Below are 16,267 nucleotides of genomic sequence, written 5' to 3'. Positions count from 1 at the left end.
ACTCAGGTGAGAGGTTCCTCTTGGCTAGAGTGACAGAGCGAAGCAGAGAGCGGTGAGGTGATTTATGTGTTTGAAATGGAGTGAGACAGAGCAGGGAGATGAGTTTTATATATGGAAGGAGAGTTTAGGACAGCAGACAGAAGACTGAGAGGTGAAGAGGAGACGACGAAGAGAATCCAGATGAAGACACTTTAGGAGCAGAGATAAAAGAGACATTTTGGAAATATCTTGCTCATAATTACCTCCTTTGATAAATCCCTCATAAAAACTATCCAGAAAAATGACTTTACTTTAAAAGACATAGTTTTAGGAAATGTTTGCTTTCTTTCCAGGAGTTGGATGATAAGTTAGCTTAGTTAGCTTAGCCAGAATCAGGGGTAAGAAGCAGGCTGGCTCTGTGCAAACTTCAAAAACAAATGAAATTCATCTATCTGCTGCTTTGATTAATCTGTACACAAGCAGAAAAGTAAAAACCTTTGGTTTTAAGAGACGCTGTGTGCTGATACAGTTTGAAAGCTTGGCTAGCTGCCTCCCGCCTGCAGCTCTGCACTTAATGCACAGATTTGGAACGATCTTTTCAATAACATCAGTGTGTCCTTAAGTTAAAAATGCTGTTATTTAATGTCCAGTTGCACCAGCAAATCCTCAGATTTCCTCCCCTGCTGATCGTTGATGTTGTTAAACCAAAGTTCAGAGTTTCAGACACCCGTCAGGCTTAAATGACTGAACAGGTTGATTGCATATTACTCCAAAATAACATACATGACCATCGGAGGGTCACAGGAAACTGAGATGCAAATTGGAAAGAAAGCGACAGAGAGGCTCACAGTGAACGTTCTTTTATTAAGACATGTTTTCCAGGGCTTGGTTGGTTTCTTTTGTCCCATCAACATTACAAACATTCAGAGGAAACATTCTCCACGGCGATGTGCAAAACAGCGTATGAAAGGAAAACAGGTACATTCTCATTACAGTTGTCTTCCAATGCGACTGGCTGGCCTTCAGCCACAGACACAGACACTTTGTTTTTTAGATTTTCTTTTTTTTTTTCAAACTGTTCCAAACACACAAACAACAACAAGCTCAGTTCATTGCATTGCTTTTTAGCGCTTAAAAAAGAAGAAGAAGGAAAAGGAAACTTTTGAATTACACCACTACAGGCAAAAGGCCGGTACAATATTTTCAAACCCCGGTGGGCCAATTATATTTGCTGCTGTCCTCATCAGGTTGTTCGAACCTGCTGACACCTGCGGTTGATTTACTCCAGCTCATATGGATGTAGATTCCCATCCAGCTGCAGTGGGGAGGTGAGGTTTTACTCCTTTAACTCATCCTTTTATTTACTATCTAACGATTTAACTTTCAAAGGCAGGCAAAAAATATGTATAAAATCTGCTGCACATTGAATTAGAACCATTTATGCAGTTGAATTCAACCTAATTTAGTCCAGTTTTAACAAGAATACCTAGATTTTAGTTTGAAGGTAAAATAAAATAAAATAAAACAAAAATTGTAGTTTCTAAAAGAAATCTTGCTTTCAAGTATGAGACATATTTGTTTGTTAATTTCCAAAATATGACATATATTTTGACAGAAATAAAAGAAAAAAAAAAAGATCAGATACAAAAAATGTTAACAACAAAATGTATTAAATGTGTTAAACTACTAAAAACATTAAGAAAAAATGCAACAAATGCATACTTAAACAGAAAGTTTGACATTTTGAGAAATAAATGGATTTTTTAACTTTTTTTTTTTAGAGTTCAATGAAAAGATGGAACTCTGGGAAATACGACGTCTGTGCTATCAGTACAGAAACATGAGTCTGTTAGCTTAGCTCAGCTTAGCTTAGCGTAATGACTGGAAGCAGGGGGATTCAGTTAGCCTGGCTAACTGAAAAAAAAATGTCTGACAGCACCTGATGCTCTCCATCTTTAGACAGAGCCAGGCTAGCTGGTTCCCGCAGCTTCCGGTCTTTATGCTCAGCTAAGCTAATCACCTCCCAGCTCCAGGTTCATGCTTCACAGACAGCCATCAGAGCGGTGTTGATCTACTCATCTAACTAACTAACTCTGCAAGGAAGCAAATAAACTCATTTCCCAAAATGTTGCTGTCATGAGTCATTTAGCCCATCAGTCACAGGAATAGTCCGACACTTTTGGAAATATGCTTGTTTGCTTTCATGCAGCGATTCAGGTGTTCGGATTGATTCCACTCTCGTAGCAAATATGAGGCTACGACCAGCAGCCCATTAGCTTAGCTTAGCATAAAGACTTTGACAGTAACAGCCAGTTTAGGCAACAAAATCCACCAACCAGCACCTTTAAAGCTCTCCCCTAAATTCAGCGTACGTCTCATATTCTGACTGGACGTCTTGATGCTGTTGGAGCTGTAAATCATCCAGCTGATGCCCACCGGTCACCGAACCACCAGAGAGAATTTCACTTTAAATCCCCCCATAGACCCTCCCTGGGTTTGGAACCAGCAACATTTTGGCACAAAATGAAACAAAGACTTACACACACACACGACCTCCCACAGCCGGCCCTGTAAAGAACTGGTCCAAGAACAGCCTGATCCACACACACACATGCACACGCACGCACGCACACACACACACACACACACACACACACACACAGCAAGCTCATTAAAATGGGACTGAAGCGCAGGCAGATGATCACAGCAGCAACACCCTGCTTATTCATACATACATATGCAACATTCATCTTGCACTTCCCAGGAGTGTGAAACACAGTGATGTGGTCAGAAAACTGTTCAGAGCGACCAAATCTTCAGGACTCATTTTCACATCCTTTTTTTTTTTTTTTTTTTCCTTTCATTGTCATATTTGATCTTCAAAAGTGAAGTGTAAATACACTCACTGCCGAGAGGGTGTGTGATGTGAGAATGAATTGTGTGCGTGTGTGTGTGTGTGTGTGTGTGTGTGTGTGTGTGTGTTATGGCAGCTGAAATGAGCAGTTTTTATGTGTGGGGCCGAGTTCGAGGTGAAAGTGCACACAGTATTGCTTCTGAATGGCAGAGACACCGTGCTTTGTCTTTTTTTTTCACTGTGGTTTTGTTCTCTGAAGCGTCTCTCGCACAGACTCGTCCACATGTGAGAAAACACCCTCATACATCCTCAACATGTCGTCTGAGCGGATTAGAGGATGTGGGACAGGTGGAGCGTCCATCCCACCTGTTCTTGTCCCAGGTAGAAGAAAGCGATGATGTGAAGAGGTGAGACAGTCCCAGAGGATAAACCAATCAACAGCATTCACCAGAGAGGAAAACCTGCAAAGACAAAGTCTTTTTTCACAAGTCTCAGCTCCGAACATCAAGTCCAAGTCCTAAATCCATTCAGTCATAAAGTCACTCTGGCCGCCATCACCACAGCTAAAATGATTTAAACCTCTTTAACAGCAGAGTTACACAAATAATTAGAAATAATTACAATAATAACAAACTTTTTCAATACGTTTCATGTTCAAAACTGTTAATGTAAAACTTCCATTCACGACATTTTCTGCTTGTGGCTGCGTTACAGCAACAAATGAGGGGAATAATTACTATCCAGGAAGTCCCAATTGATGCAGTTTTTAATACCATGAGACAGGGTTTCAAACAGTCCTGATGATTGGGAGGTAGATGCCACACCGTTCAGAGTGCGCACCTGCATGTATTTGATTCGTCGATGCACAGCTGACGTTGAATTTCATTGAGCCATGTTCAATTTTTTCTTGGTCAGAGCCTCAAGATTTCAGATATATTCATGCCAATAATCTGCTTCAGAGTTTCCACAGCAGGAAAAACTTCTCAGATCACTCCTGTGTGAGTTTCAATGAGAAATGTTTGTCACTGGAGTTGGAAATGCTGTCGAGTCATTTAAAGTCAAAACTGCTGTAGTTCAAGTCAAGTCATGAATCAGCAGGTTGCAGGTTTTGTAGAGTCTGTGACTCTACAGCTGTTAACATCTGTCTTTCATCCTCACATCTTTTTCTTTCTTTGCTTGGCTTGTTACTCCAAAAAAATCATCAATGTCAAATTTAAAACATCGAAATAATTACTGTAAACGAACAGAACTTTAGCCGAGAAGTCTGACAGGTGTGAAGCACCTCTGATCGTTTAATTCAAACGTGTATAACTCCACTCAATATTCCCAAAAAGCACCAATTCAATAATCTCCTTTATTCGCTGAAACGCTCTTCGTTCTGAGCGGCGGCGTCAGATTTTCCTTCTGTGAACAGTCAGCCTTGACATCCACTGTCCTCTAAAAGACAATCACAGTATTTCTGCCTTGAAATCAGTTCACAGAAGATTCTGTGCATCCAAATGAATCAGAGGGAAGAAGATAATCACAATGTTTAAATAATCCAACATCGAATTCAGGACTGAAGTTGGTAAAAACGTGAGTAACAATTTATTTTCATTATCAAAAAAAGTTGTGATAAAACACATTACTAAGTTTAAAGAGTGACTCCCCGGCGCTGGTCTGCCTCCCTCTCTCTCTATTTTTTTAAGTCTCTTGATTTCCCTGAAGGCATCACTGATAACTCTCAGTGTGGCATCATTTATTTCACTCCATCTCTACCCTCCACCTCTCCTCCTCCACACCTCCAGCTATTAAAGTTCTTCTATTTTTCTCACTTTCGTCTTTCTACAGCACTTCTATTTGTTTTCTCTCCTATTCATTAGCACTGTTTTCCTCTCCTTGTCAAGGTCAAGTTCTTCTTTTTCATCGCTTTTTAATAGCTTTTTCATGTCACAAACGTTAAAAACACCCGCGCTCTTTGCCTCCGCCCTCCCCTCGGTGAATCGTCTCAGCAGTGAAACTTGAAGATGATCAGGACGATCCTCTTGTACTCCTTCCTGAAGTTGTGGTTCAGGACACCGTAGACGACGGCGTTGAGGCAGCTGTTGAAGTACGCCATGAAGTAGCTGGCCGTGAACAGCCACTCCGGTATTGCCCGGCTCAGCCTGGAATCCAGCGCCACCGCCAGGCCGATCAGGTTGAGCGGCGCCCAGCAGACGGCGAAGAGCACAAACACCACGAACATGGTGAGGAAGTTGCGAAGGTCGTGCGGCTTGATCTTTGGCCGCGAGTCCGGCTTGACCCTCCGCCTCACCTGGATGACGAGGATCCAGATACGCAGGTAACAGTAGGTGACGATGCCGATCGGCAGGATGAAGTGCACCACCACCACTGTGATGGTGTACAGCGAGCTCACAGACTGGGCGAAGGTGCAGGAGTACACCCGCGGGTCGTACTGCAGCGACTCCACAAACCAGTTGGGCACGATGGCGAGGATGGTGAGCGCCCAGACGAGCACGACGTAGCACATGGTGTTGCTGTTGGAGAACAGTTTGTCGTACTTAAGGCTGTGGCAGATGTAGCAGTAGCGGTTGATGGCGATGCCTGTGATGTTGAAGATGGAGCCGATAACGCTGAGGCCCATGAGGAAGCCACTGATCTGACAGTGGATGTAGCCGGCGATCCATCCATCGTGGAAAATGGCGGTCAGGACCAGCGGGTAGGGATAGATGGCGACTACCAAGTCGGCCAGGGCGAGGCTCACCACGAAGGCGTTTCCTGCAGACAGACGGGTCATGAGAAGGTAGAACGTGAACACATGGACTGTGAGAGGTGAAGAAGCTCCAGTTATTTGTGTTTGTCTTGGAAATACTCAGGATCATGTGTCTGATTGGCGACTCTACACTTAGATGCTGCTTTCAGCTTCGACTATGAGCGCCTGCAGCCCCATTATTCAAGGATCGCACTGGTGAAAAATCAAATGCAAAACATCTCAAGCGTGTGCTGTGAAGACGCCCTTCGAGCTGCTAAACATCAAGCATTTTAATCCGAGAAGACACCAGTTTTACATGATCCTTGATCTGATTCAGAAGGTTGTAAATGCAAGTTTCAGTTTCTGAATGTGAAGCTGTTCTGAAGTCCAGCACCGAAGACTTTCCCCTTCATCTCTGCAGGTCGGTGTTCACAACAAGACATTTAAACACATCACCTCAGGCTCTGGGAACCTGTGACGGGCATTTAAAACTATTTTCTTGTCATTTAATAGATTTAACGATGAGTCAGTCGGTTGTTGATATAAGATGGCAGATAAAGTGATAAAGAAATATGAAGTATGCACTTTTTTCAAGTAGCTGCTGTATTTAAATGCATTGATTTATGAGATGAAATTGCCAATAGTTTAAGGGAAAAATGGGGCATGTTTATAGCGGAACTGAGTGGGATATTTTCTGGCATTTCGAGTAAAAGAAAGAGAGAGACAGAAGATCTGGAGCCAACAAATGTAAAAACAACATGACAAGAAAGAAGCGAGTGCTGTCAGAAAAACAGCAAACAAAAGCAAAACAGGGAACATCGAGGTTTGGAAGAACTCAGGACGTCACTGAAGGAAAAGCAGCAAATAAAAATAGTCTGAAACAAACAAGCGAGCGAGCGGCGCACAAAAAACCCCATAAAGTCCCAGTCGCATCACATTCCCCTTCAACTTAACTTTAATGGCATCTGGATCATTAAGCTCTCCAAATCTCGTCACTGCCGCGTAAATGTCTCCAGCATCATTACGGGATAATGAACACAACTGTCCTGCACACACTCGGTCCAACAAACTCCACTCTAACCACTTTAGGCAGCTCACACACACTCGAACGCCTCATCCAAAAAAAAAAGGCTCGTAATGATGAGCAATTGTTGAAGGTGAGGAGGGGAGTAAACACCGGGCTGCATGCCGCTCACAGCAGCAGGTGAGCTTCCATTTTATTCCAGCTTTTCGCCTCTTTGCTCAACCAAATGCTGTTTTCTATGACAATAAAAAAATCCCACCCTGCTGATGTGCTGTAAAGGTCTCCCACATGGGGAAATGGAGCTGGAGGGCCTGATTTAGGAGTTTAACATTTACCTGCCGCCCCGAGTGAACCGTGCTGCATTTCAATTACATTTTCTCAGCGTTTCAGCCATTGTACCAAAGTCCCTTTATGAAACTGTCCCGTCTGTCCTGCTTTAGTATGGCAGGCAGGTTTTTATCTCTGATATATTTACCTCTATCGCTAATGAAATCAGTTCAGTCTCCCATTCAGGTGTTTCCTTTTGAGTAAAGTTTTTTTTTTTTTCTAAAGGCTTTCCCTCAAGCTGAGCTCCTGTTGCTGATTTTCATTCTTTCTATTGTAACCTCCTCTTTCTGTCCTTTTTCGTGTAACTTAGCGATAACTTTTCTACAGATAAAAACATCCAAAGTCAGGGAAAGTTAAATGAAAGAACTTTTATGGTCCCCTGACCTTTCTTCTAGCGCCACCATCAGGTGAAAATTCAGGATGGGGTGGAAGATAATGAAACATGTCAAAGGAAAAAATGAACAGAAACAACATGAACGGTGTTTGAAGTCATGTTAAGTGTGTGGATTAGTCACACAGTTTCTACCAGTTTGTGGGGTGGTTTCTTTTAAAAACAAGGTAAAAAGAAGTTTATTTAAATAGCCGTGAGCGTGACTTTGAACATCGTCCATGCTTTTGTCTTTGACTCTTCCACACTGTGTTTTTTTAAAGCCTGTTGTTTGCTAGCCAAAATCAGCATCCCATTTACTCTCACAGTTAATGTGAACAATGGTAACGAAGGCAGGGCAGTCACATCTGACTCAAAAACCAACATGGTGACGGACAAACGCAGAGACTTCCAGACGGTAGTCCACAAACAAAGGGCTGATGTCTGTGTCACGACAGAACTGTGTTTAGTAAAGAAAAGGAGTTTGTACTCGTTTTCTCGTTGTCTTGAGGCGGAAACAGAAATCCCTCTAAATCTGGACAGATAAAACTACCTGCAGAAGGTCACTAGATACACTTATGCTGTAGATTTATAGACACAGAGGTAAATCAGACTGTTTTATCGCCCCTATTTATTGATCTCTTGCACCAACAGCAAATCCTCTCACTTTATCATTCTCCTGCCGCAAGAATGATGCAAATTGTACACTTCAGGTCCTCAGTGGATGCCCCGCTCAGATCTCACTTACAAACTGAGCTTGTGGTCTGGGACCTGGAGGTAAGCTGGGCTGAAACCCTCCAGGGGCTGAGAGCTGTGGCTCATCACTCCGCAGCTGCTGCTGCTGCTGATGTGTTTCAGTGGAGGCTTTTGTCAAGTTGCATACATCTTCACACCCAGAAGAGCGTGATCGTTAACTCTGGCAGAGCTAATACTTTGTTCTACCTGCTAACCTGCGCGGCACCAGTCAGTATTTATCACGCTCCGACTCCGTCTTCATTATTCAGAAGCTTCATCGTTATTATTCTGGACAACAGTGCTTTGTCTCCAGCGTGTCGCAGAAGGCTGCTGTGGTTCGGAGACAGGGGACTTGTTAACCTGCTGGCCAATATGTATTAGTCTGTGGTTCTGTCTTTATCGCACCGCTTGCAAATATTCCCGATATTATTCCTCCTTTGTGTGCACTGAAGCCATATGTTAATAAGTCAGGAAAGCAAACGCTGCCAGGGCAAAGGTTCAAGCCTCGGCATAGGTCAGTGATTGAGGAAGATATTAACACGTCGAGAGCCAGCCTCATTAGAGCCATTCATGCTGTAAACAGATAGATTCCTATTACACAAAGGTGCTTCAGCTGTTGGCATGCCCTCAGCGCACATTTAATGTATATTTCCATATCAGTAAGCATTCTATCTGAAGTTAGCAGAGGTGGAAAATGCATTATAATCCTTTACTGTAAGGCAATTCATTATAAAACAATATAAAAAATACTCAATTTAAAGGAAAATAATAATGAAAAGCACAGCAAAAGCTTGCATCCAAGTTGAGAAGACTTTAACTTCTGCAGGGTCGGTTGTTAAAACATTTAGAGCGGCTGCATGTCGTCATTGTACACAATCAGAGGCTTGCACAAGGATGCACATGCAGGCGCTGAGGTGATGCAGTGCACGTTTCCTGACACCTGACCTGCGGGGGCAGTAATGAGCCAGCAAAGTCAAAGAAGAGGAAGTAAATGTGGATGTAAACGATGCTGGGATACTTACAAAATCAGCTTAGCAAAGGTTTCCTGAGGAGGGAAACGCACTCAACATGTTTGTTAGCGCTCAGCGATGCACTCGGTGAGGTTTGGTGACAGACGCTGAATGTAAACATGACTTAGGTTGTTTACATGAAAGCTCGACGGCTCGACCTTTAATCCTAAATGTAGAGTGAATTGTTTATCGTAGCAGATACTTTGAGACATGCAACATCACTTCACCGTCCCCACAAACCCAATCAGACAACAAGAGGTGCCAGAGCTCGCACTGATCAATTAAACGCAGCCAGTTATGCTAATTAGCCTGCTCATTAAGACAAATGATGAGCAAAGATTTCTATCAGTGTGGTCTGAACTCTGCCTCTTGAACGCACTGAGAAGTTACAGTCGTTTCAAAGACATTGGTTTTTTCCACATTGAAATGCAAATTTATGCAGCCTCCAAAGTCTAATCAGATCATCTCGTGTGTGGAGTTTGCGGCGCTGCAGACTTTTTAAAGTTCATACGGTCTGTTGTTCTTGAGTTACTGTAACAGCATGTCCCAAACAGACAGACAGACAGACAGACAGACAGACAGACGCCAGCGTGATGGAGCATCTCGTCACCGCAGCGTCTCTTCTGAACTGAGATTCCGTCTTCAGTTTGTTTCTCTCAGCGGTGTGAGTGTGTTCAGCGCCGCCGCTGGTGTGTGATCCTGACAGCAGCTCTGACTGCTGCTGCTTGTTCAAGTACACCCGCAAACGCCGCTGTCACCCACAGACACAAAGATATCGAGTTGCAGTTTGGAGGAAAAAATAGACACTTTGTCTGCCCGACTCAACCTTCAGCTGACGTTTCTGGATCATTCTGAAATATTGTAAAGACACAGAGTTGGAGGTTATAAAACTGATGTTGGGAATAATCAGAGGGTCATATTCAGGGCTGGAGCAGGATTTAAGAAATGCCGAGGTCACAAGTTCAAATCCCACAAACTCTGTTTTATTTTCTGTGTTTAATAAAATGTTATTTGGAGCCTCAAAACATTTAAACCTGAAATAGCTGATTATTTTGGGAGGCACTTGAACGCAACGGAAACATTAGAATTTAATGACCTGGAAATGAAAATACTGAAATATTTAAGTTAGCATGGCAAACAGTCATGTCTCTGATCATCACTCTCTTTTTGCTCTGTTTTGGTCTCTACAAACTCCTGAGAGAAATATTTGGCTTTGCATATATCTGGTAGTTCACAGCCGGATTTTAGAGGGTTTTTTTCCTTTTTTGCCAAAAAAACGCTGTGAGAATGAACCAAAGCAGTGAAGTTGTGCACTGAAGAGTTAAATAATGAGCCAAATCTCACTCTTGGGCTAACCCTACTTTAAGATATTAAGGCTAAAAATAATAAGATTCAGCCTCAACAAATTGCATCAGCAGAACATCTGTGCTGCTGCTGCTGCTGAGCGAGAAGCCGCTGAAACCTTTGCCTTCGATAAATGGACCTCTTTGGTAATCAGTGATTGTTTGTGGCTGGAGGACACTGACAAAACTAATGAGAAGCTTCAGATAAACCAGGAGGCTCATGACTCTTTGCATTTCATTGCGTTTCAAGAGATAGTCACTCCAAAAAATCTATATTTTGCATATTGAACTCTCAATCACAGTGAACTGAATGGACTTTTTTATTTTATGATCAGTTTTCTGGCAGAAGTCCACTTCTCCAAACACGCTTAGTCTGTTCCAGATTTGCTCATTTGTTTGCTAAAACATGTATAAATACAAAACTTCTGCTCCAGTCCACGAAACTAACTGAGCAGGTGCATGCATCAGTCTCAGTACACTAAAGCTCAGCCTCACCCGTATCAGTTCCTGCAAATATTCACTCCTCTGTGACTCCTTCAAGGATGTGTTTTTCTGTTTTTATGCAAGCTCCAGCTGGCAGCCCTTCTGGTCAAAGTTCATCTCTGCTGCAAACGTTGACAGCTAGCCAACACAATATGCTGTCTTTGTGCATCTAAAAAAGGTAAAGGTAGTATGTAAAGGTAGAGGTTACATCTCCTTTTTATTTGCACAAAATGACTTGAAAAGGCCACAAACTGCAGCATTTCTGCCACAGAGTGTCACATTAATGTTATATTATAACAAAATACTGGATGGATATCAGCCAAAGCCCATTATTTTAAATAATTATGCTCAAATTGTGCCCAATGTTCAGCCCTCACATGACAAAGTCTGCCACTCATTGGCAGAGCTGATGAGCCAGTCATGGGTCAGAGTGTGGATTGTAGGTCACTGATTGGTTCCTCTGCATGTCAGTCAAGCAGTTCCTTCCTCAATAAGCAAACAACCAGACTCAAGACAGCCAGTTTTCCTCACCAGGGCTGATATTCTAAGTTGGAAATATGAGTGATTTCACCAGTGGAATCATCGTACCTGCCATGAATCAACAGCCTCCCTAATCCACAAAACTCCAAACTCTGCGCAGCTGCTTTTCAAGCTTACAGCAGGTGAGTGTTTGACAGTCGGAGCAGATTCAGGAAGGCATAGAGCTCCATTTTAGCATGTGTGAAGTCGCAGCACTTTAAACTGAACATCCTGTACTTCGCTCGCATGACAGAAACAAACGCAGCAGAGACATCTACAAAGCAAATTTATTTCCAGAGTCAGGATCTGAGGGTGTGAGGTTAAAGATGAGACGGCTTGTTGTGTCCCGACTGCCTCCAGCAGCAGCCACGTCCTCACCAACACTGAAAATACAGACAGAATTATATGAAATGATAAAGCATCCCAGCGGTTAAAGGAAATTAGATAGAATAAATCACAGTGCTTTGGCAGCTCACCGGAGTGGCTGAATCCTCGGGCAGGTGTGCTGCTGCAGGATGAGGTCGGGCAGGTGGTCGGGATCGGGTCGAGCTCATCAGACATGATGTCAGGGGGAAAGGGAGGCCATGACTTCATGTCATACGCCGCAGCAGAGCACATGCCTTCACAATGCAGCAGACGTTGGCTGAGTTGTTAAGCTTCCTGCCACCTGTTGCTGTTGTCATAACATCTCTCTTTTGCTCTCGGAGGGTCGGGGGTTTAACTAATATGTCTCATGAGTCACCCACGGCCAAAAGGTGCGCTGCCTCCCCGATACAATGGATGCGAGTGTAACCTCATTCATTGTATCTCAGACATTTGTGAATAATGCCTCCGTCCAAAATACAATGTAAACAGTTTTAATATAGTGTTTTAATATAGTGTATGTGCCAGGAAGCTCATGATATTGACAGGAACACGAGTGAAATGGAAGAGGAAACAGGAAATCTGTCCTAAATGATGCTGCTACTACAATAAGAGACAGATATGGATCTGATCTGTTAAATAAACCTACAGTGAAATCAAATTACTTTATAATATGTTCAACAGAGTATTCTAAAGCTGCAGGGAAGATTAAAGGAATAATAACTCAACATTGGCATATGCTTGAATCTGGACTTTCATGGTGTGTATAAAGGAGCTAAAAACCTCAGAGACCAGCTGCTGCACTCATCTTCTCCTCAGTTAGTACCTGCTCAAGCACTGTGGTGGCTGTAGTCGGTGTTAAAACCTCACACAGGTAAAGAATCCTTTGAAGGAATCATGTCGCACTAAGCTGGTCATTTATCTCCTCACTTGTCCTTGTGATAAGTCACATGTTGGAAAGACGAGAAGAGCGCTGAAAACTCATATTGCTGAGATGCAAAAAGCATGAATTTTACAGCAGCAGCAGCAGCACATTTTGTTGAACTGAATCATCCTGTTTCATCTCTGGGATGCATTGAAATTGAGAAGGTATCACTTCCCCTTAAGACGAGGTAATTTAATGTTTTACTGTCCAGGAGGATCACAGCTGGATCCATCCTGTCAGCAGCTGCACTGAATGTGACTCAGAGTGTTTTCTGCAGTGTCTCTCTACCTACCGGATATTTAGATAAAGGTTTTTTAATCTCATGTCGTTCCTCTCCTAATGGTGGGACATGATTATCACCATCAGAGGTGTTAGAGAGATATAAGCCCATACAACATACCAGCGCCTGCTTCCCACTATGACGGCTGATGTTAAAGACGAGCTGAGGGCCGAAATGGCGTCTGAATTAAAGAGGAATGCAAATGGAGCTGGAGTGTGCGACCCTTTCTTCCTGCTCTAATATAGTGTACGTCACAATAAAATAAGATCCGAAAGGCATAAAAGAACAAGAAAAAAGAACAATTACATTCCTTAAATCACGCCTGGAGCAACGGCAGCGTTTCCAGATTAGGTCTGTCCTGTTGATTAGAGCAGTCCCAGAGGGTGTGATGTGAAAAAGCTTTCTGCCAGCTTCAGAACAGACTCTGGAGACAGGAATATCTCTGACCTGTTAGCAGCTCCATTTCAGAGCAGCTCTTTCCCAGAAAGCCATCAGTTCCCCTGGACCTGCGCACACACCTGTGCTGTGCGCAGGTGTGTGCGCAGGTCCATGACTGTTGGGAAATATCAAACAGCCACTCAGAAAACCATCTTAATGGATGGCTCTTTGCTTGTCTAATGACATCACCCTCAAACAGCGCCAAAGCAACCATTACGCAGCCATTTATGATCCTGGTCAAATCAATACAGATGCAAAACACTATTAAAACGTCCCAACATTTACTAAACACCTAAATCAGTCCTTCAGGGACGAGTGAGGAAACCATTTAAGGACCTGCAGCTAACGCACCAGGCCTCCCCTGAGCTCCTCCTCCAACAGATATATTTCTTATCGGCTCCACATGGATCAACCTGAGCTTTGTTTCAGCACATTGTTTCAGGTGTGTCACTGCTTTACAGTTTGTCAAAAATGTTCCTGCATTAAGAAACATTTTGTCCCAAAATCAGCCCAGAGTTCAAACTGGCTCACTTCGTCTTGATGTGCGAAGTTCATTCTCCAAATCTTCACCAACCAGCTAAACCTCCAAACACTGACTTCACTAAAAAACAGAGGTTGTTCAAATTCATGCCTTATGTATTTTTCTATCCAGTATTCGTCTGCTGCCAGGAATAAACCTGTTGATGTGCAACGAAGGTGGAAACAACAGGCCGACACACCTGCACAGGTTGCTCTACGTCTCCTTAAAAAAATAAAATTTATTATAATGATATTTTCATAAAATTAAATCATTTTTAATCATATTCGTGGTCACCATTTCTTCTGGAGAGACGACTCAATGTGTTAGCGTTCAGTAATTATTTCTGTTTATACTAGTTTTTATTGGCGGTGGCGGGGTCCGCCACTCAGGTGCTGGATTCAGATCACCAGTTTAAGCAGGTTCACAGGAAAGTGATGCAGCCTGCACTGCACAGGAAGTTCACTGTACTTGTCATTGCCACAATCACTCATCAAAACTCCGTCTGCAGAACAAGACACACTGTCAGCGTTAGTTTGGATTCGTTTTAAATATTTAAGTGACGAGTTAAGGCCCAGGAGGGAGCTGTTACTGACCTGTGCTGTGTCTTATTGATCGACTTCTTAATTGAAACAACAGCAGTTTGTTTGGCTGCACTGCAGACAGACACACCAGCTGCTCCTCTGTTGTATCTCTGACAAAGCAGCTACTGCTGAGGGAGTGTTTCCTGCAGGATGAAGCTGCACCTTCTGTTACCAGCAACCACAGGTGTTTCTTCATGGAGCAGAAAATTAAATCTTACAACTTTAATATTAAATACTTAGATTTGAATTTGAATTTAGACTCAAACCCAAGCAGGCTAGTCGACACGCGCACAAACTGGGCCTGAATATTTCAGCACTGTTGGATGAGGTCAGGTTAAGACCAGTCTGCAAAAATAAACAACAATGATTCTCTAAATTCCAACTTTTCAGTTAGAGCTGCATGCACTTCCTGTCTGTTCATGCGACATGTTCGTGAATGAAGCCCGACAGAGTTTTGTCCCTCATAGACTGAGGTTGAGCTACTCACTGAAGCCATGTTGTGCAGCGATTAGCTGAAGTAACAACAATGCTGTCAGCCCTCCGCGACACGTTTGTCCATCCATGCTTTAAAAGCAGAGTAAGTCCTGTCGCACGCGGCGTTTTTTAAAGGTGTGCTATCTGAAAACCCAGAGGAGAGCTTCCATAAATATTCCTGTCGCCTGCTGGCCAGCTGTGACCTTGCTCAGGCAGCGCAGTCACCCAATACTGAAGCTGTAAAGGTTTAATGATGTGCAGTCATTACATTGCACTCCTCATATTCCCTTAAAATCTATAGTTAACAAGACGGATTCATGTACTGGGATGAAAAGAGGAAATGAACTCTGCCAGACCCTCCATGTATGAAATGAAGCTCATAATAAGAGAAATGGAAAAATAGAATTAAAATGCTGCTGTATTGATAAGTGATAAGTGCTCTGCTGCGAGTTTGCAGCTGAAGCCGGTTTTACAGACACAAAAGCCTTCAGCTCTGACGGCTGGCTCCAGTTTGAAAGAGCTGGCTGTTGTCTGGTGAATTTGCTCCACCAAACATCTGTTTTTTGAGTATCCAATGTTCCCCACTTCTCAGCCATGAAAGGTGGCTTCTCAAAGTTTTGATGGCAGGTGAAGTCAGCTTGAATTCACGGCCGTAACAATGAATTCTTATAATCCACCTCTCAGACGATCTGTACTTTCTTTACAATCCAGTTAAATGCACCACTTTTACTTTACGGCACAGCCCTTCACACTGCGCCTCCAAACCTCTGCTGGAAACAGCATACTGAGAGGGTTTTTGGCAAAGCAATGACAGACTGAGAGCAGACAAGATGATTTCACCACAGCGGAGATTTGCAACCCTTTCTCCTAGAAATGATGTTTAAACTATAAACTAAAATAATTTGTAATAGTAATTCCATTTGAAAGGATCCTGGCGCTTCTTATTTTATGTGTTTTATCAACACGCTGTAATTGGGAAAACTTTATTATTTAACATGGAAAGTCACAGCAACCAAAGCACTTTTTATGGTTGTTAGGTGCCCACCATCCACCTGTGTACACACCTACACACCTGTGATTTCCATCCAGTTCAGTACCAACACGTCCTCATAACTAAAGGGCTGAACGGGTTGATGACTCCATCACCAACAACTTCCTCCATATGTGGACTTTCTTGCTCTTTATCCTGCAACACCTGACTTCCTCCTTTGCTCCGTCATACTTGTTATGGCCTAAATATATGCATAAATATGGGTCATATTTGCAAAGTCTTCAACCTTCAACCTTCAAACATAGCACTATGTAAATGTAATT

At 42.9% G+C, this 16,267-nt stretch overlaps 1 protein-coding gene across 1 annotated transcript in view; it reads right to left on the bottom strand.

Annotated features, from left to right (window-relative positions):
• Positions 1-843: 843 nt before the first annotated feature.
• The window catches only part of mtnr1al (melatonin receptor type 1A like), a 31,026-nt gene continuing 15,602 nt past the window's right edge, over positions 844-16,267 (bottom strand). The window contains exon 2 of the mRNA XM_076739809.1: positions 844-5,590. Within this exon, the coding sequence (XP_076595924.1) occupies positions 4,821-5,590 (770 nt within the window). The 3' untranslated portion in view covers positions 844-4,820. The remainder of the gene's footprint in view (positions 5,591-16,267) is intronic.

Source organism: Chaetodon auriga, chromosome 9 (assembly GCF_051107435.1).
Source record: "Chaetodon auriga isolate fChaAug3 chromosome 9, fChaAug3.hap1, whole genome shotgun sequence".
NCBI classification, from domain to species: Eukaryota; Metazoa; Chordata; class Actinopteri; order Chaetodontiformes; family Chaetodontidae; genus Chaetodon; species Chaetodon auriga.
This window is presented reverse-complemented; position numbering and strand designations above follow the sequence as displayed.